The sequence below is a fragment of the Eleginops maclovinus genome, chromosome 19 (assembly GCF_036324505.1).
Source record: "Eleginops maclovinus isolate JMC-PN-2008 ecotype Puerto Natales chromosome 19, JC_Emac_rtc_rv5, whole genome shotgun sequence".
NCBI classification, from domain to species: Eukaryota; Metazoa; Chordata; class Actinopteri; order Perciformes; family Eleginopidae; genus Eleginops; species Eleginops maclovinus.
The window spans coordinates 19265716-19291206 of record NC_086367.1 but is presented as its reverse complement, the minus strand read 5'-3'; the positions used below and the strand labels follow the sequence as shown (position 1 = coordinate 19291206).

General features: G+C 42.5%; 1 protein-coding gene across 3 annotated transcripts in view; it reads right to left on the bottom strand.

Moving 5' to 3' along the window:
• Positions 1 to 2827: 2827 nt before the first annotated feature.
• slc25a21 (solute carrier family 25 member 21) overlaps positions 2828 to 25491 on the bottom strand; it is a 79056-nt gene continuing 56392 nt past the window's right edge. For 2 of the 3 annotated variants that reach the window (XM_063909636.1, XM_063909637.1), the window contains 8 exons: positions 17173 to 17256; positions 10732 to 10798; positions 9894 to 9953; positions 7821 to 7928; positions 7559 to 7723; positions 5786 to 5967; positions 4686 to 4738; positions 2828 to 4220 (listed from right to left, as the gene is read on the bottom strand). In XM_063909636.1, coding sequence (XP_063765706.1) covers positions 4159 to 4220; positions 4686 to 4738; positions 5786 to 5967; positions 7559 to 7723; positions 7821 to 7928; positions 9894 to 9953; positions 10732 to 10798; positions 17173 to 17256 — 781 coding nt within the window. In that variant the 3' untranslated portion in view covers positions 2828 to 4158. The remainder of the gene's footprint in view (positions 4221 to 4685; positions 4739 to 5785; positions 5968 to 7558; positions 7724 to 7820; positions 7929 to 9893; positions 9954 to 10731; positions 10799 to 17172; positions 17257 to 25491) is intronic. The other variant, XR_010168108.1, reaches the window with a different exon arrangement.

Sequence of the window (25491 nt, the reverse complement as noted above, 5' to 3'; positions counted from 1 at the left end):
TTGGTCTCCATGGAGTTTGCCTCTACAGTTTTTATTCTAAGAGCAGATATGAAATATAAATACCCTCCCAGTCAGTCAGTGTAGCTTACTCTAGGTAAATTCAGAATATTGTCGCGTGCCAGCCTGTTTTACATGAGCAGGAAACTGCTTTTCATAAAAAATATATGTGCACGCTCATACAAAGCCTGTGATTCTATTACCTACCGTCACGGCTCACTAGGAGAGTTCATCAGAAATGCTTTGGGCACACACAGGCTTTGTCACCACATAAAGACATAGCTTTAGTCATTAAAATAAACTCACCTCGTAACTTAATATGGCCCTTTCTATTTTCAGAATCACTTATGCCTTGATATTCCGCACATGGTTTAAAGAAAGCATCTCAATATGAAATACGAAATATATTATAGTACAGAAATGTGGAGAGGTCAAATTGTCTAATCTTGCTGTTTGTTCAAATTATTATTTAGAAATCAGGAAATATCTCATGAGGGATTTTTGCTATTTTGAAAGGCCTTTTTTAACTAAAGCCAAGCCTTATTGTCAAACATATTTTGAAGTTCTATTTCAGAAAGATTTAGGCGCCTTAAAAAAACAATAAATTAGAACATCACTGATGCATTAAACTTGAGCCGAAGAATCCCAGACTCGAGGGGTGAGACGCTGAATTCAGAGCACGAATGCGGTCTCTTAGGTCACAAGACATGTGACCCAAACACGAACCTACAGCCTTAACAAAAAGGGACCAACCAGGTCTCCCCAGGGCCCGACCCAACATGTTAATTACAAAAGAAAGCACACAGCCTGGTTTAAAAATGACATGTCTGCAAAATGATGCAAAAATACTTTCGATGGGGGCCAGTGTAATAAATTATAAGTCTGTCTAGCAAGCCCTGTCTCGCAGTGGAAACTAAAACCAAATGGGCTTCAAGTTTTACAATAATAACTTGATGATGTTGCTCACCTGCTCCTTTACATAGCTCTACCTGCTGCGGGGGTGGGGGCCTTGCATGTGACAGTGTCAACAATCCTCCCTTTGCAGGAGCTGATTTGACTTGGAAAGCACTGTTCCCCGCATCCAGTGGTCACGGACCGTTGCTCAGGGATCGTAGTGTTTCTTTGACCGTATGTGAACCACATCACAGGGACATGATGATCACACACTCACTGTACAAGCCACCTTCACCATGCACCATCCATCATGCACAGTAAATGATGGTTAACTCGGAGTGGCATGAAAAAGTTGTTACACGCTCTTTTTTTCCCCTGAGCCTACATACAACAAGGCCAAACAACTTTTCCTTTCAACTAAACTACATGAATTGAGCACAGGCTTGTTAGCCTCCTCTGAGTCATGCAACGAAATTAAAATGCGGTGGTTTTAATTGACACCAGTGTTTAAAAAATAGGAACAGTGTGTTTTCTAGACGGGAGGAAAAGCTTCCCGAAGGTCTAATAATCATTGCTCTTGTAGTCTAATGTTGGTCAGCTTTAATGGAGGCTAGGGTCTAAAAGGCGGGGTTTTAAAAATAGATGCAGACACGTGTTTATAATTAATGATGTTGAGGCTGACTTCAGTGTCATATGGTTATCTTTAATTCTCCACATGCAATCAGAAACAAGACAGCCATTTGCAGAGTAACACAGAGCAGAGAGCAGGGTGAGGTGTGTTTCTTCTCCATGGACATTTCTAAAAGAAGCTGACAACAGCCAGAATGTTTTCTTAATGCCTTAAAACAGCAACGTTGAGCACACAGGTGAGTAAAACCTCTCAAAAAGTAAAGACTGGGCTGGGAAAATCACAACATGTCTGGTGCAGTGTCTTTGGTATGTACACACTAAGTCCCATGTCTAATCACTCTGACATGAATCATTGCTTTTCACATGTTATCCTGGACATTTCAATGTATATTAATCATTAACCACACCGGGAAAGACAGGTATGGCCATGTTTAAATTGCAGGCTTGTCACAGTGGAGCCACTCAATTGAAATGTAACTGCCGGAGACGAGGAACACACATGGAAAGGGAGAAAAGAAAATGAGGAGAACGGGGACTTTGCTGCAGGAGATTTATGATCGGCTCGGTGTCTGCAGGGAGTTCAGGTGAAGGGTGGCTCTGTTGCTAAGCTACCTAGCAATACACACAGCACATGTTGCAAGCTGTCAAGTCAGAACCAAACATACACATTTAGCCCTCCGTTACAGAAAGGACACCTTAAGCGCTTACAATTCCTTCAGTCTGCAAGCCGCAGTTGTTAGTCTATCACCACGGGCCCCTGGGCAGAAAACCGGGAGCCGATCCATATTGGCAACATTAATGATGACTGTCGAATGCCAACGTGGCTCAGTGTAAGCCGCTACCAGATGAGGTTAAGATGAGCCACCAGCCTACCCCGAAGGCTGTGCAACAGGTGTGTGTGTTTTTGTGTGTGCATATTTGTGTAAGAGATAGACTGGCAAAGTGAGAGAATGTGTGCGGTAACCCCCCACACCCCCCCCCCCATTCCTGCAGTCACATTTGCATTTCTTGAGCTTGTTGTTTTAGCTCGCACTAAAGCTCAGGCAGCGACTCCCCGGCTGGTCGGTTAATACAACTTCAGCAGCTGACAGCTTCTCAAACAACCGAGTGTTGTGATGAAGGGGGAGACGAGGATGAGGAGGGCGGAGAAGTGGTAAAGTGAGGTAAAATGATACGCTTATGTCAATGCCAAGCTGGAACGCTCCCAGTGAGAGACAAACACGGAACAACATACAACTGACAGCCCGCAAAAAGGTGCTAAACACACACAGAGACACAAACACAAAGACAGTGAGGAACCAGGTGAGACGTTTTTCAGAAATGTATTTTCTCTTTATTTTTAACCAAATCATTGAGTCACTTTTTCACAAATGTCAGGAAATCAGGAAAAAAGTTAACATGATTTCTTACCAATTATAGTTTTCAAACTAATCTAATTTAAGAAAGGAAAATAAAATGATCAATCATGCAACAACATGTTCATTAAAACAGTTCTACAATAGGCCTCTATGATATATATATGTATAAGATAGTTTCACTACATGAGTTATCAGGCACTATTGCTGCCGTTTGGTTTGTTAGAGATATACAGTAAGGCTCAGTAATATAGGCGCGATCACAGTATATATTTGGAATCACGTATACATTGTTGTATATGGAGATACAAAAGTGTGTATAGGAACCTCTTGAAGTGAGACTCGTGTGAACTCAGTAACTCGGTATGTCTTTGTTTCTTCATATTCATACAACACGTACTGTGCATCTATAAAATGAAGATCTATACCATATCTTGTAAATCCTATTGGAAAACTGCCTTCACTTAATTCTTCATGTTTTATTTAATTTGAAATTAAAAATTAGGCTCCCTGTTTTTTATATAAGCAACTTAACTTTGTTTTGTGATTAAATAAACAACTACACCATAAAGTTTAATTTTCAAAGATTCACGAGGACTGTGTAGGTGAGCTTTGCTCTGAATCGACTGACAGACGTAAAGCACAAACATAATGTTGTGAAATATTAATAACCGTTTTATATTTGCATTGTATTTCAAGTATTGTATTATTGTAGGACCCCTTTAGTTACAGTAGGAAATTGATTAAGAAAATATGTTTTCAGGTCCTTTAAAACCAACTGTTAAAAACCTATTTCACATTAGAAACGTAGCTGATAGAAACACAGCTGATAGAAACGTAGCTGATAGAAACACAGCTGATAGAAACGTAGCTGATAGAAACACAGCTGATAGAAACACAGCTGATAGAAACACAGCTGATAGAAACGTAGCTGATAGAAACCTAGCTGATAGAAATGCATCTGATAGAAACACAGCTGATAGAAACGTAGCTGATAGAAATGCATCTGATAGAAACACAGCTGATAGAAATGCAGCTGTTTTTATTCCTGAGAATGTAACTTGGATGAAGATGACCTTTTTCCTCAGAAAGCCTCATTTTAAGATGTATTGTAATGCTGATTTGGTATTATTCTGAGCAAAACTGTGTATTCAAGGTAGATAAAAACAAACTAAAAAAACTAACTGGTCTGACGTTACTAGAGTCATTTAAGAATATTGGCAATGAGGTACACTCCATACGGCACTCTCTTTGGTTTTCTTTCCGTGTTATTTTTGTTTTGTTACCAGTTCTTCTGTAGCCATCCAGACACATATTCATAGACCAGCAGCATCACTGCTCCACCTGTAACCCGACAGAAGAGAGAGCCACAGTGAATCAACACGCATTTCCCTGCTATTGATCAACAACCAACAGGAACTGAGCTTTAGTGTGGCCTTTCTCGGAAACACAAAAGTATATTTCGGATACAAAATAAATAGATGGGTACATTTAAAAACGAGTTGGGTAGGCAGTGGTTCTAACTCGCAAAAACCTACGCAAAACAAAGATTTAGCATTTTTGTGATTGAGTACACGGTTAAATATAGATGAAATAAAGACACCAGAGAGGGAAGTAGTGCACTCAGTCATGGAACGTATATTTGAACACCAGCAGCGGTTCTGTCTAGATTAATAAACAGAGATTTTTAGACAAAATTATTCAAACTAAAACTTTAAAATCTAGTTGAACTCTTTTCGTCTGCTGGAAAAGAAAATGTGTGATTATAAAGGCATATTAATGTCAGTATAAAAAGCTTTTTATTGTTACCTGGTCCAAGCCTCATTATCTTGGGCACCAACCCCTTGTAAAGTGCCAGGTACCTATAAGAGGAAGAGGACGTTAATAATGTGCAAATACAAAATACCACAGTTTAAACGTCCAAACATGTAAATCCAGTAAAGAGAACACTTCTCTAGCCATGTCTAACTTCCCTGTGTGTGTAGGCTGAGAGTGGGGTTGAGCTCTTTCCTGCCTGTCTGCTTGTCTCTCTCCCCGTCAGGTACACATTTGGGGTCTAACGGCCAGCGGTGGCGAGTACCTGCCCCTTAATGCATTCAAGGTGATCAGTGGCTGCTTGCCTCCGCCTCGTGCTCCCTGTCCCGCTCCCTGCCCCCGCCACTGATGGCGTTAATAAGGCTCGACCCACTTCCTCCCTGGCCCTCTGTCTGATTAGATTGACCCGTGGAGCGCCGCGCGGCTCGTTAGGGTCTGCTTAACGACGTCTCCCATAGGGACCACTAATTAGCTGGGACTGTGTTGTGTTAGAGTAGGGGACTGGATGTGGCGGAGGGGGCACCCTCGACGCACCCCTGCGACGACATCGTTTCAGTGCCGTTCCTGCAGCAGCCCCCGAGGCTCCTGCCTCCACTAACTACAAACATCTCGCTGGCCCTTGTCTAGTGGAGCTGCATGGGGGAAAGTGGGGATCCTGGGGCAATCGCTAACATAACATACATCTTTTTCTTGAAGCTTCCATTTAGAGCTGCCATTCTCTGAGGCTCAAAAATATGTTAACGTTTACTGTACTTCTGACAGACTGCAGAGATGTATGATCACACACGTGGGGAATAGGGCCTGCAATGTAACGTCACCGTTTGGTTTCCTCGGATCACAGCTTTGCATCAAGCCGTTCATGCACTTCCACTATAGCTGGTTCAGGAAACACACGGCAGCAACCGTGCTAACTTGTAGCTGCAGCTGCTACATTTGTCTTTTCTGACAGCCGCTTTGGCAGATTACCAACTATTCATTGCTAACAAGGCAAACCGAGTGCCTCATTAATTCTTGGATGCATCTGTGACAGAGTTTCTATTTTTTTGGATTCTTAATATACTGATGATCCATTACTTATCCCTGCATGCACTTACCCCTCCTCCCGGTACACCAGAGCCATGGACTGGAAGCAGGTGCGGTACTTGATTTCTCCGGGCACGGGCTGGGGACCTTGGATGCGACTCTTGGCTACGTCGAAGGGAATATTCACGCAGGAAGAGATGGTTCCAGACACCAGGCCGATAGCAAACTTCCTCATGAACTCCAGAGTAGGGTCCTGGCAAAGAAGAGGAGATACAGGATTAAAATGAAGTATTAAGGATCAACAAGCACACTTTTAGAGAGCATTTCACAAAGCATTAATAGTAAATAAAACTTAGAGCATAAAAGAAAAGCAGTAACACGGAGTTGACAAAGTGAATAGTGAGACATTATGTATGTGTGAGCGAAAGTGGGGCAGAGAATGAGGGGGCTTGCGCATATGATTGCAAAGCTGGCATGAAAGCCCTGATCATTTTATGGTAGCGGGGGGCAGATTAGTGCTTCCTGGCTGTGGTGCGGAGTTCTGATTGGCTGAACAGAAGCACATGTTTTTTGGGGGAGCCAAGACCGAGGATTTATAAACAGGGTGCATGCAGGCAGACTGGGGAGGCATATGGGGACAATTTAGGTAATTGGGCTGTGACTCGGCACAGGGGTATTACTGTACCAAAGAAGCCCAGACTCAGAGAGCTCTGACAGCTAATTGGCCGGGATATTTTTACAAATGACAGCAGCCTCTCTGGTCCAGGCCTTTCTCAAGCGGCTGGACACCCTGAGAGCTGAGGTAAATCAACAGCTAATCCCACTTCTTCTTTTTTTTCAAGTGGGATGTGGGGAAGGGGGTAACATACTCTCAGCCTAAGTACACCCATCAACCCACTTCCTAACAGCCTAAAGCAAACATCTCCTCACACATTCATTTGTGAATGATGGCAGTGTGCTATCTGCCTCCTCTGTACTGTTAAAATAGAAGTGGAGAGATGCCTGAACTTGGTCAGTTTAATTTGAATATGGACATGTTTGAGTTGCAAGGCCATCACTCATTTTGCGGACAAAAGGGGTTTGGAGAAATGCCACCATCAGCTCAGCCTGTAAGCTGACGGAGGCCGCAGTATTTATCCTTTTCTGCATCAACAATAGACGCTGTTAGCCTCTCACAAACAACATCACTCCATCACGTACATACCGGTGGATCATTCCCAAAAGAGACGGCCACAATCTCAGAAGAGAGCTATTTGGGTCATCCAGCCACATAATTATCATTCAGATGATGACCACTTGCTTCTCTGTATAACATGCGTCACTGGAAAAATGTTGAATATAGCAGCGCTTGGGCGCCAACTGTAACTTTCTCTTGAAAGTAGTACCGTTGTCTGCTTCCAATTAGTTCATTGGAGTTAATCTAATGCTCCGGTTTGTACATGTGGAACTGGCGTATGGTAACGTTTCCATTAAACAAAATTAACTTTTGTTTGGGACATCAGGCGCTGCCGGATGTGTAATCTGAGACTTTGAGGATGTTATGACGAGCAAACAGACGAGGTATTAGCGAGGCTGATCTTACAAGCTCCTCTCTGATTTCGGCTTCCTCCTCTCCATGGCAGTCAGGCTAACTAATCATTCTGTCAAACAGTTGCATTCCCCCACAGGCGAGGTGGCTGGGACACGTGCATATCATATAGCCTGAAGTTAGGAAGAATTAAGTGTGGTCAGGGCTACACACAGTTTGGTACGTCTGTCACTTGGCTTTGGTTGCAATTGTTCCCCCCCCCAAAAAAACAGCACTGAAGGCCGGGATGTGATCACAGATTTTGGTTGAATATTACCGGGTTGGTAGGAATAGCATCCTTGACATTGAAGTAGAAGCCAAAGTAGATCATGTTGAAAACCCCATGGCGTCCCAGCGTCGATGTGAGTCCTTTATTCAGACCCCTCAGTCCGAATCCGTCCGCATTAATTATGCGTCTTGCTTGAGCGAAGGAAGACGGTTGCTGTATTGGAGAGAGTGAATTAAAAAGAAGGACATTTCACAGGCTGACCAAAAACCCCATCAGTAGAAACATATCACAGGGTTTTATTTGTATCAACCTCTTTGAAGGCGTCCCTGTTGGCCTGGAGACTGACTTTCACCACTTCAAATGGATTGACGACAACTGCTTCAGTCAAGCCTGCGCCGAGCCCTGCTACAGAGAGCGCCTGGAGGGGAGACGCACATGATTTAGTATGTACAGATAATACTTGGGTTGAGACAGAGCAGAATTGACAAATTGATGTAGACAAAGAGGAGGATTGTCAACGTGTCCGAGCTACAAGAGCTGAATCAGAGCTTCGTTTTAAGAAACTTGTTCCCCGAGTCTCTTTGTCTCATTTAAAATGGACTTTTGTGTCTGTCACGCCCTGCCATTGTTGCCATTTGACAAATGAAGACACACCAGACACCTGTGTACTTCATAATTTGACAAAATGTGAGATGACAGACAGGAGGTAGAGGAAGGTGAATGAAAGGGGTTGTGTGAAAAGTAACAGGCTGTTAAAGATTCATCCTTAGAAAGTCGGAGAACTCAATTGAAGCGGGTCAAAAAAACATGTTATAATCACTTATTTTCCTGTAATCACAGCACTTTAATATATGCCACCCAAAGAGGCAACAAGAATACTGGCCATTTATAAATGTATAACCCTGACTTGTAATTATGTAATCATGGATGTTGCAACATGGCATCTATTTGCATGGGGCAGTATGAGTGTGTGTGTGCATGCTCACGGAGAAGCGTAATGGGAACATGTCAAGAACGTGTCTTTAGCTCATTACTCTTCCTGCCTCTTTATCCTGCTGTCAGGGCCCCGGGACCCATCCTCTCAGACATGCCTCGCAATGTTTACACAGCCAGCCAGCCACTTTTTAATTCCTTATTTGTATTATTACTGTGCGTGTCCTCATTAATCAGAGTGAAGGCATTCAGCTGTGCCCCGCTGAATAGTGGAGAGAGAGGGAGCCATTCAGGACCAATGTGTAATTCCCTCGCACTAATGATCTGATGTGATTACAGTACTTGATACGCAGGGGCCTCTGGGGGAAATGGAGGCACTTGAGGCAGAGGACGATGAAGAGATAGAAGGAGGAGGTGGAGAGCGTGATGGATGGGACAGGTAAATATTTCTCCACCAATGGTTTTAAAAACAAGACGAGTTCTAGGTAAGCGATCCTTCACACTGACACTTGGCTGCCACCTGAATAGGCTGTGTGTGGTGGCCGCACCCCGTAGGTGCGGATCCGTCTACCGTAGTACTATGACTCTATGTAACAGAAACCAGATTGGTGCAGATGGATGTAACCACTTGTAGATCCGTGGCCTAAATTGTAACCATTCTCTAGAATTAAAAACCGGCAAGCAAACATAGACTTGAGTCTGTTTAATTGGAGTTATGTTTGCAATTACTTTAGCTTCACTCCAGCACACTGGATTTCAAATCAAACAATGAATAGACAATAAACCAATTTCAGCTTTAAAACGGGTTTCGGTTGCTCACATCACTATTCATTTTTAAATATAAATGACATTTGTTCAAACACAAATCACTTGGATTGATTCTAACAGCAAAAATCCTCATAATCCTGCTCAACATAAGATACAGTATATGGTTTACACCATATGGATGGACAGGAAGTTATTTAAGGTGGTTTATGGACTGTTGGTTGTTATTTTTGTATACCTTTGTTACTGGTTAATTCAATGTGTTGGTTCCATCAACACTGCTTTCATTTGGGCTTAACAAAAGTGTTTTCCAGGCCGTCTTCACTTAATCCCCACTCGAGATGTTTACATATTGTCCTGTCTAATGTGAGATGATCTTCTGTTTGGTCAGTACAGCTGCCATTATTCAAATGTTATATAGAAGAAACAATATACACGGTTAAGGGTCAACAGGTGAATAGCCTGAATAGAATAGAGTACTCAAGCATTTGATCATGAAACAGTATCAATCTGCTATGACGGAAACATTCACATCAACATTAAGTTGGCGATATTATTCTTGGCATTAGTTTTTGTTTGACCAGTCTCTGAAACGTTGATTTCTGAGACAGGGTGTAACGTACTTCCAGCTCCTGTGTGTGTTTATTTTTCAGGTGAGAGTGTGTTCAGGTGTGTAAAGACTCACCAAACCAGGAGACAAAGAGGTCCAGCTCAGCGCCTTCTTGTATTGCTCAAAAGTGAAAAACTGCAGAGGGAATATCAGAGCATATGATTGCCAGAAAGTCACAGTGCATGTTGTAAATGTACAGCTCTACAAACATACACACCCACATATGCCCACTATCAGAAGCAGCTACCTTAAAAGACACTCGGGAGGAAAGGGCAACTTGGGTGAGCCTTGGATCAACCAAACGAGCACATAAAAGCAGTAAACCTTAGACTACATTCTCAGTGGGAAGAAACACGTCTGAAAAGGAAACACATAGGCTGATTTGTTTATCTGATCAAAGGGCAAAGCGCCAGCAGAGGTGTTTTAATCGGAGCCTAATTTGCTTTAACCCGGCGCTCCAGACATTTCTCACCCTCAGCCAGCTTTGTTCGCTGTGTGAGCGATTACCCCATCTTCTCAGTGTGAGTGCTTATTTTTAAAGTTCACACATCCCCGTGTCCAGTATCTCATTACAGAGCAACTCCATTGCAGGCATCAGGCCCCTCTCCCCCCCTACCTCACCCCAATTATATGTTGTAAGCCTTCTACAAACAAATATCAAAAGATGGAGGCTCAAGGGGAAGTGCTGTAAATGCTTGTAAGTCAATATTTAGTAGGAATAGTATAAAAAGGAGTGGCTGAAGAAGAAGACATGTCGTTGTGTTTAATCAGTGTGTGTGTGTACTATGATAGAGCAACTGTGATCGGACTGTTATTACTCAGCAGTTCACACTACAACAGCAGCTGGAGCGTTGCACAACATCATGAGAAGTTGTGTGGTTTTCTATGAATAAACATGTGTGTTTTATCTCACCTTGACTGCTCTCTTTGGTGTCTCAGCAACAATCGGAGGAAGGATCCCTTTGTAGAAACCGGAGATCCTGGAATGAGAGCAAAGAAATCGTGAAGTGTTATCATTACATTTTATTATCGGATGATTGATGCCGTTTCAATTTCCACCTGACATATCCTTTGAAGCAGGATTTGGTTTCAACTAATATCTGTAGTCAGTTAAACTCAATAAGTGTCTATCTATTATCTATGCAGAGAGCTGTTTATTGGGCATCCTGTGCGCATGATGTGTTAAATCCTACCTTCTTTAAGGCTCAAATCTATGACCAATCTGAAATGGACTGCAGGACCTATACCTTGCTCAGAACATGGAAACAGAAAGTATATTGCTGCTGCTTTGCAAGTACCAAGATATATTTTAAAACCGCAAAGTTGGCATAGAAGTTCCCCAGGAAATGATTTAAGAGTTTAGTTCAGACCTTGATATACTCCATGTTTCAGAAGAGAGTAGCCGTATAATTTTAGTCAATTTGATAGTTTGCCTATCCTCAATCATCTGTCCTCCCATGATTTAAAGCGTACTTGGCGGCAGGAAAAATAATAAAATCATACACTGAGTTATGCATATATAGATGTATGCCTACAGTTTAGACTGTATTTTGAAAGCAATCCATTTTATGGAGTATATTTACAGAGCAAATGGCCGGTCTGGTTGGTTGTTGATTTTATTTATTTTTTAATTCCCTATTTTAAAACACAGAAATGTGATGGATATGTCTTAAATATACAAACATGTCCTAATGGAGTTAAACTATACAATGTATCTACAATAAATGAATCTAAAACTGAATATTTAAACCTATCTTTTGGTGGGTTATTAATTGGAAGAGTTAGTTTCCCATCCTTAACCTGAAAGACCGTAGTATGTTTTCTGTTTTGCAAAGAAGGCACAAAGCATGTTTCGTATACATTCAGAAGAGCATGCATGTGCATTTCCCCTGCTCTTCAATTGAGTAAAAACATGGGTTCAATAGTTCATATTTTATAGTTTGTGAAGTTACAGGGCGAGGCAGATGATGTCAGACTAGTTGTCAATCAAATTATATTACAAAGAGAAATTACACAATGGATCCATTTAAAATATTATCAGTAAACGGTTTTTGCTAAAAGCTTTTCCTAAACCCCACCCACCGACGACATTAGTGGGCAACACTAAAAGCTGTCTGTGGCTGATTAGTCATTAGCTGTTGTAGTGATCCACACTGACTACTTCTGTCATTCCTAAATGTTGGTTTAAGAAAGGATTGCTTCGAAGGGAAACAGGTACAACTGGTCTGAATCTCTTAACAAGATTCAACACTATTTCTTTCTTACATCATGAAACTTATAAAAAGGTTCAAGGAAATGTTTGGTGGGATTCAATAATCACCTTTGTGCAATTCTATAACAGACAGACAGACAGACAGACCAGTCGGAATGTGTAATGGATATACAATACACAATATGGGTATACCTGACGAATTGAACATAGATCATAAAACATAATGTGACTGTCAGTTGCATTTTTAAGCATGTTTAACAGTGAGTTCAACCTATAGAAGTTGTCCATTTATTTCTTACTGTGCTGCCAGTGCAAGGACTCTAACTACCATCTACAAAACTTTTGCTCTGTCAGAAATAAATAGTCTGAAGTCATTAGAGGTCAGACGTAAAGACCGAAAGCAGGTTTGTGTGCCAAAGCCATAGCTAGTTATTATGTGCCATAGAGCTCAATTGTTGTTCAAAAACTTGGTTATATGAACCTTAACTAACTATGAACTTGGACAGTGTAGTTTATTTGAATGTTAAATTCCTAAAAATAGAGTGGCAAATGTGTGTGTAATCTGCAGCTAAAAGGATTGCACAACAAAAGACACTATTTACTCCTGTTTAAATATTGATGGCTAAAAATCATTGAGGAATTAATTTAGCTTTGTTCTACAGTATTATAGACTTTCTGAATAGCTGATAAAAGATGCCTGATTTAACTAGGAATGGGACAGAGTATGAAGGAAGTCGTAAAGTATAGAGAGCTTGGCAAACACATTGCTGTTTTTATTCCACAACAGGTATTGTCATTAACAAAAATAAACAATTTTACCAGCCATATATTTTTAGTCAATAATAAAAAAGAATGGAAAAAAATACACATGTAACTTTCCTCTTCGCTGCTTGCCAGATACAGGGATAGAGAGCGAAAGTAAAAGAGTTCATATTGATAGTGAACACAGCTCTGTGGACAAAGAGGACAACATGGCGTGAACGACTGTATCTTGTGAACAAGCGCCACCAGCTCTGTTGTGCCAACACGGATGATCTTGGTCGATTGGGTCCAAGTGTAAATATTTGTGCTGGAGGCTCAAATTTCCACTGAATTTTACCAGGGAAGAAGAACGGGTCTTTACACAGTGCACAGAATCCACAGCAGCAGGGCGGCTTTCCAGAAACAGCAGTGAACCACTTCAGATGATCAAAACACTTGTGATCGGGTGACAGGGCCCGCCTCTTTCATCAACACCTGAAGTTACACAAGCGCTGCCGGCTCTGGATAATAAAGCCATCATAATAATACTGGAGCAGGGGATTATAGGACAGGGAAAAATTGCGCCTCGAGGCCAAAATTGAATCCCTTGTATTATTTCAGTAAACAAGTTATTTCAGTCGGACGGAAGACCCTTCCCTCTGCTCTCTTTGTCCATGCAAATGGTGGCCACAGATTTCCCGGGTGTGGTCAAAACGGGGAGCCGGCAGGTGATGAAGGGAGTGAAATTTGTTACAGAACAAATATGGCCTTTAGTGAGTGCCCATGATTTGAATCTCATTTGATTTCCAATGTAAAATACACACTAAGTCCCTTTTTGGCTTTCCTAAACAAATGGCCTCCTGACACAGAGCGAGGGAAGGGGGGGGGGGGGGTAGATGGCTATGTGTGTTTGTACGCACTTGTCTTTCATTTTCATAAACCTTTCCTTTTTCTAAACAGCCTCCATCCATCTGAGGAGGCGCGTACGCTGACAGGAGTACACAGACACAACTGATTAAATTAACTGGCTCAAAAATCTTGACTTCCGAGCAGTTTAAACGTTCAAACAGACAGAGCGACATCCTTTCCCTCAGTAGACTTCTTCATGTTCACATTATTGTCGTTGGGAAATATGAGCTGCCCCGGGAACGTTTTAACATGTCAACAACCGGCATGCTTCATCTGCAAATATTTTCACTTTCCCAGCGTCTAATGTAACCTTGACGTTGTCACATTAAGGGGACTATGTAGAACGATCAGCAGGACCCAAGACTCACAGCGTGAAAGCACAAAGGACACATGTCTCTATTCAATGCATCATAGAAGCCATCTTCATTTACTTTGGTGTATAATGAATATAATGAGGCAAAAACCTACATTAATCCACATCTCATATGAGTTCAGGAAAGTAACACATATATTTAATTAAGTTTGCTATATGGAAAAGATATAACCAAAATAGTGTATGCCCATATGCTGTAGGGACAGTAATATCATCTTTAATATTGTAGTTTATTCCCATAAAACAATGTTCTGATCAGAAAAATTTAAGAGAAAGAAATACATCTAAAATAAGGGCCGATTTAGAAAAATGCGACATCAAATATAACAATATAATATGTGGGCATCTTTGACAAATTTGAAGACATAATGGCAAAGCCTGTTGTGCTGGTTAATGACAATGTATATCATTCCCTTCAAATATGCCAGTCTAGCATGACTAAGAAGCAACTCAACATCACGGTATTTGTGTCTTTGCTGGCACGGAGACAAATATTACTTAACTGGAAATCAAATATCCCACCCACTGCAGCACAATGGCTGAAAGATGTAATGCTATTTTTACATTTGGAGGAGATTAAATTTGCAATGAGAGGCTCAGACAAATTTCGGTCAGTCTGGGAACCTCTTTTGTCATACTTTAGTAATCTTCGAGAACTCGAGTAATGGAATCTTGTGGCTTGGGCCCACACTATAACATACTTGGCCTGACATGCAGAGCTCCGAAGTCATGCTTTCTCTCATGGTGATCCTATTCATTTGTTTGTATTTGAATTTTATTTAGGAGTAGTTATCTATAGATACCTGTTACTCATTGTTATACTCACCTGTTACCCTGTTGTCATTATTACTGTTGTTTGGGTCCAGTCGGGGTGGGTGGGAGTGGGGTGTTTGGTTTTGTGTGTTTAAAAAAGACAAAAAGAGTGAAAAATCTTATGTAACCTTGCTGACACGTCATTGTCACTACTCTTGATTTTTCAATAAAAAGATTTGAAAAATAAATAAATATATATATATATATATATACAGTGTATATATATATATATATACACTGTATATATATATATATATACAGTGTATATGTATATATATATATAGTATATATATATATATATATAGTATATATATACACTGTATATATGCCGGTCTACGGGCCATGTGTGGCAACTGGCCAACAGCAGTGTTTTTTGTTTTAGTACTCATTTTACTTTCTGTTTCCAAACCACAGATACAAGCTTCATAGATTTCATATACATTTGCGTAACGCAGTTCACCATTTTGCCCAGCCCTATTGGATATTGCACAATGGAACCGTCAGTTTCACTGGAGCTAATCTGTACTTAAATCTTCCATTCATTAAGAAATGTTTTGCATGGGTGGTCCAAAGCCCACCGCTGCACCCTGCACTGTTGTTTTCAGGAACACGGCATTCCCCCACTGTACGCTGGCCAACGTGCCCTGCTGTAATGCAAGGACCTTTCAAATATTCCTGTGGCCGTGCTTTGGGTCCCGACCCAGTCTCTGGATACCACACTGGTGAAGAATGCTGGAGAATAGAGTCTTTTTGTTTCCCTCCAGACGGAAACACTTAACACATGCTTATGCTGCTGCACCCACATGCAAAAAAAGAAGCGTGGCCTGTAAGACGATACACCAACCAATTGTCGGAGAGCATAGTTCACACTGTCACACACCTATGAGCACAGCTACAGGATTTCATGCTATATTTTACAGATTTAATAACAACTTCATTTATATTTTGAGTTTTCAACTGAAATAATCTACACTATAAAAATAGTTTCTGGACTACAACTATCAAAAAATCCTGCTTCAATAAAAAAAAGTGAAATCCTCAGTTATTGTGTCAAACATGGTGTCACACATTTATGTGTCATTCCTCAGCTTGATTACAGAGCTCGAGCAGAGGGCTCAGGTTTCCTCCCTCATCACCTCAGAGAGAGAGTGAGGCCTGGAATTAGCGCCGTCGTGCCACGAGCTGACGGGAAGTGTTTATTTTTAATAATAATTCTACAAGAGTGGGGTTTAATACTATTTATATAAACTATAACTAAGTGGTTTTGCCTGGAGGCAATCCACAATGGGCTACTGGGGAGTGATTACCGCTTCAGCAAAAATATACTTTCCGTGATAATTGTTCGACAAGAAAGTGGATCTTCTGTCTGTGGAGAGTCTCTGGCACTTGAGTGAGCCTTCAGTCAAATAACTCTCAAATTTGATGCTGTTTTATCCAACAACTATTTTATTTTGTTAGAGTATGTACTGGAAATGACTCCCAGGTGACACGCCCAAAAAGCATGCTGACACAAAGGCATTACATTTTACACTGTGAGAGAGTGTGCGCGTGTGCGCGTGCGCGTGCGTGCGTGTGTGTGTGTGTGGTAAGAGGGCACAGCTCCTGTAGCAGTATAGCTGTGTCTGTTGAACTACAGCCAATGAAGGTTTTCCAACCGTCACTAGGCGGCCTCTCACCGTGCACTCACACACACCTCGCAGCAGATCAACTTTATATCCGCTGTAAAGCTGTCGACTCGCCGTAAACAGAACGAGTGCCAAACACTTTCTCCTTCACCTGCATTGTCTCACAGTCCTGTCACAGGAGCAGGAGGGAGGGGGTATGGTGGGATAACTGTCTTTAGTTAGCGGGGAAAATGTTTTAAGCCAACAACAGCTGCGCTCTTCGCTGAGACAAAAGGAGTGACAAGATGCGTTCACCGCTGCAGGCTGTTGATGTCGGCTGTTGACAGACAAAACGGCTCTTCTAAAACTAAACCTGTAACACTTTCAGTTATGGAGCCAGTACAATATCTTGCCAAGTTCCCTGTACTGGCATTTGAATAAAAGCATGGATCATAATATCTCACCACACGTGTATTTCTTGCCTAGACCTTCTCCTCAGCAGATTATTTTGATGACATAAAGGATTATTCTACTTTATGTAAAAGCTACATCATCAGCAAGTACAGGTTAAACAGTTGTATTAGTCCATTCATAAAAGGCTAATGCACATTTCTACTTGATTGTTTGTAGGTTTTGGACAACATCAGACAGCTGTAGCTTGACCACTTGTGTAGTCAGAAACAGTCGTTTTCAATAACTTACCCCTCGTTGCGGAAGATGGTCCGGAAGCAATCAGTCAAATTCTTGTAGCTGTTGGGGTCGCTGCTTCCCCTTTGGATCTGGAACCTGCAATGAGAAAGTTCTCATTAAAGCGTCCACACTTTAAACATTACAGCAGCTAGTAACATTTTTGTCAGTCTGAAAATGAGTGTTATTTACATTGTGACACCTGTGTGTGAAATACTCTCAGAACAAATCGGATCTCATCATAAATGAGCTCATTTCCCTCCTTATTTTCCCCTCCTCTGCCTTTCATCCCTGCTCTGCTAAGATGAGAGGCTCCTGCCACCAGGTCCCCCCAGTGCAGGGGAGAACTCAAACATTTATTTAACCCAACCGATCCAATTAGCCACCCAACTCCCCACGACCAGGCCCTTTGCAGCAAGCTTTTCAGCGACTTACATGCTAGTAAGCCAATTGTAACAGCTCTTCAGTTACGTGTAAATGTTTTATATGATGGAGCCAGTCGAAGGACTTTTTGTTGTATAGCAAACACGCTGGTACCCTTCTAATAAAGGCTGGTGAGATGTGTGTAAATCTTTTACACAAGAGACCAGTTGGGGGTGAAAGAATGAGTTTAAATGCTGCTTGTTAGAGATAAAGAGTTTCAGGTATTGAGACGATAAGAGATCTCATTATATACTGCCACATGGCTCAGACAACAAAATATGTTAAACTCTAATGAGATCACACAGACCCGATTATTAAAAAGTCAAAAATGAATAGTGGTAAAAATCACAAACTAAAGAATAGTTCAAAAGATGATAGACAATTACTTGATACTGTTGAATCATTTCCCTGAGAAAGTAAAGGGATCGGAGGCTGGAAACAGAAGCAGGAGTGAGGAGAGAACCAGGTTACGGGACAAGAGAAAGATTCCCTCCTCATATGGCTTCAACTGCCAGGTCATTAGGTCAGCAGTAAGTCGTCCATGAGGGTGCCTGATGGGGCCATAAAGGGCCCCCAGGTTCCAGTGGAGTGGGAGTTTAGAGGGGTGAGCGGCCTTTCATATCGCTAACAGATTAACATCTTAGAGGGGTGTCCCTCAATTCCTATTTGGTGGATTCCCAAATAGCTTGTAACCCGTTCCTGAAAACCAGTTAAAACAGCATAATAAATAGATGTCTGACACCATATTAAAGAGAAGAAGAAAAAGAAGGACCTGAGGTATGAGGGGATGGTGGTATAAGGGGTACAGAGGGGGGGGCAAAGACCTGGAAGATTTAAGACTACTGGGTCTTGTAAACATATTCAAATCGGGCTTAATGAAAGGCATATGACGCTGGGGTCAAGGATGGAAGGGACCCTGTCCACAGCCTTTTCCTGTCTCTTGTGCTCTGCCTGCCTCGACCTGGACTGGCCCTGAGAGAGTGGAGTTGGCAGGGCCGTGGTCCAGTTCCAACCCCCTGACTCCCCTTGTGACCCTGGGGTCACCTCATTTCCTCATGGCCCTCTGCTACCCTGCCATAAAAGCCAGGGACCAAACGGCAAGGCCAGGGGAGAGGGAGATAATAGGGAGGACCAGAAGAACTTGTGGCAGCAGGGGTACTGACAGGCTCCTGGCTAGGAAGCTGCTTTCCACAGCAACCAACAGTGGAAAAACAAGACTCATAGGTTCAGTCAGTCCTGGTTGAATCTCCTGATTTAGAGGATTTGTGCAGACAAAAAAGCTCTAGTTTCTGTTAACAAGGCCTCAGTGAGTAAGAAGATATACTGGTTGGCTGAAGAAGAGCACAAAGTAGCCTCCATGGTTCTGGCAGAGTCACTCGGCCTTGGAGTCAGCCATGCGGATCGTAAACTCAGCAGACAGAGGACGCAAAGAAAACCCCGGGGCTTCTGTAAAACACATCGCTGGGAGCATCTCCTTCAATCATCAGCGAAAGCTAGTGGCGATACAGTATACTCAAGAGGTGATGAGATCTGTGAGTTCATCAAGAGTTTCCTTCCCTTTCCTACTCTTCTTGTGTTTGTGCTTTACAGGCCCAGAGCTGCACAGGTGAGGGTGAAGGCGAGGGCAGGCTGGCGCTTCTGTGAACTAGACAAGCACTCTGGGGGAAATAATCCAAAAGACCTCGCCCACCTGACCTCGACTGCCTATAAAAGTACAAATTCTAGGCCTCCACAAAGAAGTCAAAAAGGTAAATGAGGGCGGAGTAGGACGCCAGAGCCCCATTCTTTGTATTTTATGGACAGGAGCACGGCGTTTGAGGGTTTTACAAAGCCGTGTCCGCTCCCAGACCCCAGTCGTAATGGGCTCGAACCGGGCACCAACAAGACGGGCTGTCACCCCACAGAGGACGAGATGTTGAGGTGAGGCTCATTAATGCTGGTGTTAAAAAAAAAACGTCTATGGGAAAGAGGTAGGTGGGATGATCAAAAGGCAGAGCCTTGATGGATTTACTTTAAAAAAGAAAAGGGGCAGGCTACGCTTTTTAGGAGATCTCTTAAAAATATGCCCTATTAAATAAAGGGTATACCTCAGTGGCACTTTTTGATGACAAAAAATGTAAAGGCTGTTCGGACAGGTCGACATTAGTTAACACTCCCTTCAAACGTTATGACCTAAACTACAACAGGTAGTTATCTTCAATTATATCAATGCTATCATTATACAGTAACATCTCAAATTGTGCCATTGTCTTTTGGGATTGATTGCTACAGTGAGTTTTGTTCTGCTCATGTTTTCCCTTAAGGAATGCCAAGTGCTTTGTCAAAAAAAGACAAAAAATATGATTGAAGAAAAAAGAAGAAGTGCATAGGGGAAAGATAAAAGTTCAGCAATTTCTCATGTGAGATCTGTAGTGCAGGAAACAATCCAAAGGGGAAATCTATTTTTTACAGCCAGACAAACACATTTTAATGAGCGGGATCATAAAGATGGTGGAAGTCCATTGCATTGTTACATGAGGGGAAGGGCATTTTTTCAACCTAAATGGACCAACATGGAAAATGCTGCTAATCGTGACTTTAGTCATCCAATCTTTTTTTCTGGGTAAAAGAGCGTCACATAGAATAGAGAATGGTTCAGAAGGTTGCTTGTTATGATTACTTGATGTCTTAGCACTGAGCATGACTTTAGGCTTACTGATAGTGACAGATTGAATCAATGATAAAACCGTTATGGGAAACGTTTCGGAGCGTAGCGAGAGGAGGCTAATAAAGACAGAACTTTGTAGAGGAGGATAGGAAAATAAAGTTCAGGGAAGAGGGATACAAGATGGGAGCAGAGGGGAAGTGATAAACTTTCGTTGCTTGTGACACGGCAGGCTGCCAGAGCTTGATGTGGACCAAGTCAGCTTGGGTTTCACCAGCACCACAAACCTACCAGACCTGGGATAGCCCGGGTGATGGCGTACGCTTGGCTATGGATTAAGGAAAAGAAGGTTCTTCTGGCTGTGAAGAGTGCTACAACATCCCAACAGTTTTTGGTCTCTCTCTCCCTCTGATACAACTGAATTCTCTGATTCTCTATGGTTATGTTGAAAACAGTTTGCCTGGGCCAGATGTCTGCTCATATACTGTGACCTCTGTGACCCGAGATCAGGCTGTGTTAGCCTGAAAGAGCAGGAAAAGAGCTGCATAAAACAGCACGAGGACGGGCCGACAGACCGAGTCTCAGATGTTTTGAGCATTATAAACTTATGGTTGACAGACAGATAGCCCTATATGTTAAAGAGGACTGTAGCAAAAATAGAAAGCTGCTAATGTGGTGGAGCAGATAGGTGGAAAAAGTTAGCGGTCTTACTGACATTTCCAGTAAGTGGTTGTATAACAGAAAGGATTTCTTGGGTGTTTAAATGGGGGTCTCTTAACCTCTGCCAAATGCTATTAACTGAAATTATGGTGCTAATGTTCGAGCAATCATTTTAATTATAGCATGCATATACAACATATATCATAACAGTTCAACACAGTGCCGCTAGTATTATTCATAGAGCTTTTCTTTAACTGGAGCAGAGCTAGATTGATTCACAAGTTCAATGTAGGAGAAAGATGGAAAACAGAGGAAAAAAACAGAAGCCATGACGGATGATGGCAGGCCAGACAAGCCGGGTCAGGACTACCCGGGGACAGACTGGGCCACGACAGTAACAGCCACTTTGATGTGAGGAGAGGCTGCAGGGTTTTGGAGAATCCTCTGACAGCAGGTTACCACTGGCTATAACACAGTGCGCTCCAGACAGAAGACAACCGTCCCACATGCTACCAGAGAGAAACCCGAGAGTCACTAATAGTCCGCCGCACTATCTTGCCATGTAGTCTGTCTCAACAGGCCGAGACATAGTGCTCTGCTGTGGGCGCCACCAAGCATCCAAACAATGTTAAACTCAAATGAGAATGAGGTGATTTCAACAGCCTGATATATTCTATGTTCATATTATTAACTTGAGGTGTTAAGGTGTTTGGTGACAATTCTTTAGACTGAAGCCATTATAGATTATTATAACTTCTGCTCTAAACATACTTGCATTGGATAGCTTTGTTCAATCCGTAAAGGTATATTCAATTTGCCCCTACCTAATAATAATAATAATAATAATTAAAATATATATGTTTTGCAAAAGCAGTCCGATAAGCGGAATGTGCGAGAAACCATCTACTACTACTGTTATCTTTCTCCCCGTCTTCTTCCTCCATTTACCTTCTGTTTCATCAATTATCTGACATAAACATCTTTCTCGGACAAATACTACTACTCTGTCCTCAACTGGCATTACTGAGAAGGAACTGAAGGCTCGTTCAGACACTTTTAGTGGATGGAAACCAGACCCTGCACCTTAGATCAAGAAGTTAAGTGCAGCATGAGTGACAGGAAGTATTATGGATCCCGTCAGTGATGCAGATTAGGAAGATTTGATAAGTAGCAACCATACAAACATTTATAAACAAGCTTGAGATGTATAACTATTGGACCTAGGACTTGGAGGCCGAGATTGGGTGATTATGGAAGACGTGTAAGGCCTGCTGTAATGTTCTTGCCCTGTTCTTTGCAATTCTGTGCATGCCAGCAAACCCCTGCAATTACATAAGTAATTGAGGCTGGCCCACAGACCTGGCACATGCCTCTCAACATTTTAAATGGCATGATCTGCAGCCGTGACGGATGTGTACAAGTCCGAGTTGAGGATTGGCTTTGGTATCCTGGAGCCAATCACTTTCTTTTCGACTTTTAGAATTTATAGAGTAATGGAAACTCCCACAGGGACGATAGCAACCTTTGTGAATATGTATAAATTGAGGATTGGGTGCGGGGATGCTGACCCCTTAAGTGTCTGTTAAACACTTTAAGATCACCACAATTGCTTTGCTGTTCCTCAGGCAATAACAGCAAAGGAAGACAACATGATTTAACAGTTAAACAGGAGAAAAGGCAAAGGCGTGCCAGTGAGCACCAAGTTGTTTTGAAATGCCAAGCGATGGTCATCTACTGTTCAAGAGTGCCACAGCAACAGCAATTTTGGTCTAGTTTGGACGTGCTTTTATGAGTGACTCAAAAGTGGAAAAGCTGCTTGCAAGAAGTTAATGAGGGGGTGATATAGAAGGGACATACAGACATGCATGTGTGAGTTTTGAGAGTCAAAAATAAAAGAGAGATGGGGCAGCAGGGGGGCAGCCCTGTGGTTGCAGCACAGTCAGGGTCTAGTGAAATCAAAGCACACAATGCCTTCAGTCTGTAATTAGTGTGCTGGAATGTGAAGCCCTTCACTGATAATGATTACAGGTGCTCCGGTACGACACACACCGACATGCACATCTGCTCTATATGTGCACATCTATCTATAGCTGAAATCTCACATTTAGTCATCCGTTTGTGACCACTCGTTACATCATCTGCAGCAACATCTGTCACAACATTAAAACTAATGGGTCGCGTTTTAAAAGTTTATTCATAATGCTACCAATATATAGTTTACATTAAAATATGAATAGAAATGACAATACAGTCATTGCATCATACAGTAAGGGGCCACCAGAGCGCCCCGATTGTTAGTTCCAGATTTCACATAAGTCAAGAAATACAAATTGCCAAATATTGAGCTCCTAATTATCTCAATTTTCTCATGACAACAATAATTCTTACTCTCTGTATGTACACGATGACTAGGGTATGGTTCAGGTTCATGAAAGATTGTCATTATGGCAACTAAAGCATGTGGTTACAGTTAACAAAATGCAAGATTAAACTGTGAGACTGTGACAGAATATAGATTATAGATGTGCGGAGGATACGATGCTTCCTGATTTGCAGCCTGAATCACAATGTGAAAAATCCATCAATATGAATTTAAGTAGGCTTAGTGGACTCTTGGGCAGGTCGACAAATCTGTGTATCCATCAGTAACATCTTGCTCATCATCTTCATCCTCATCCTCATCATCATCATATCAAGTTCTAATTATGTGTGCAAATCATTTGGATGAGCAACATACTTTTTATAGAAGAGTGATAGAAAAGTATGACTGGAATGCCACGGCATGCCTCTCATTCTGCCAAATATGCTGCTCTGCTGCACTCATGACACGCTCTATACCTTTTGCACCGGACTCGCCCATGCTCCTGCACTGGAGCGAGGCTCAGGCTGAGCTGGGTTCATCCTGCACACACGCTGCTTGTGTTTTTGGCTTTACACAGTGAGTAAAGTCCTGCCCTGCAGCCTCACAGCACCGGAGGGATTAGGACCCGGCTTGACGACCGCTGACCCGCCTGCTCCTTTACAAGGCAAGATCAGCTATCAGGCTGCTGCTGCTTTGTGCCCTGCTGTTTGAGGGTTGTGTCAGGGATTCCTCCATAAGTGCACTGGGGTTCACCAAGCAGTTGGGGGCAAACAGAGGTGGGAGTTTGGAGGGAGGCCTTTGGGCCATCCTCAGTGCTGTCACACGTTCCCCAAAAAGACTGGACGTCATCTGTCAAAGCCCTCATCAAAGATCACTTTCAAGCCCCCCCAAGTGAAACACACTTTCATGCGTGCTGTGACCAAATAGAGGTAGTGTTGCCATGGATACTGCCGTGAGCAAGGGCCAGTACCAGGTTTTTCTAATCACGCTTGTACCAGGCTCCTGGCAGGCTTAGTGGTTTGCAGAGACTCTGACAGCATGTCATACAATACAGTTCACAGGATTGCATAATTCAATACAAGTCCTAAAAAACACACGTACAGCAGGGATTTAAAACCAAACATTACACAACCACTGAAAGTCCAACTTCTGAAGGAAACAATCCACTCAACATGATATTGATGACTTTGTTATATAATATGTTTTTTAATAGCCATTATCTGATTCAACATCAGCGAAACTGAGGTGGTTGCTGAAAAGCTAAAAGACAGTATTTAACAGCAGAAACATTTCATTTTCAGTGGGAGGAGTTTAAAAAAGCATCTGGGAAAAGTGGATATCTGACAAGAGGAAAGACGAGGAGCAAGTGAAAAGGAGGAATCTGAATGGGGAAGCGTGAAAGAAAAGGGAAGTGTGTGTGCAGAGAAGGAGTGGCTCAGTCTAGAGTTGATGACAAAATCCATTCCGGGGAAAACATGAGCTCATGTGCACTGCGAAGAAGCTGCAGGGAGTTCATGATGATAGAAGTCGCTCAAAAATAGGAGGAAGGCGTGGTTTCACTCACTGAGCGGAAGTCAAAGGGAAGCTGCTCTAAGATGAGCGCGAGTGTGTCTGCGCGTGCATGTGTGTAAGGGTGGAGCTCCATGTAACAGGATCTCGACATGAAGGGAAATGCAGGCTCAGTGCAGCTCTCTAATGAGAGGGAGAACCTGATCAGAGTCAGATGGGGTGCCCCGAGCGCACGGCCCCCTGCAGAAAGTGCCGCCCGACACCCTTTGTTACCTCCAAGTGAGCTGAGACCAGCCCATGAACCATGTAACTAGGTGGTTTCCAGGTTAATGAAAAGCTGTAACTCCGGTCCCACTGTCTCCCTCTGCTAAACCAACGACTGCCTGCCTGCCTGCCTGCCTGCCTGCCTGCCTGCTGCCTGCCTGCCTGCCTGCCCTTCCTCCCTCCCTCCCCGCACCGCATCGCACCCTCCATCCTCAGCCCCACATTCCTGCCCCGACTCATGGAGGAGGGAGGGGAGAGTCAGGGTCAGGGGCAATTAACGGTTTACTTTGTGTGAAGTATGCTACATTTACATTTTGGCCTGATTATCATCAGCAGTGACTCAGAAGAAAAATGTTTCAATTTGTGGATTAACTTTAATTTCCAGGATTGTGGGTATTAACGACAGAACGTGACACGGAACAGTTGCTTTAAAGTTACATCTGCTGTTAAATCTGTTGTCCTAAACTTTAAA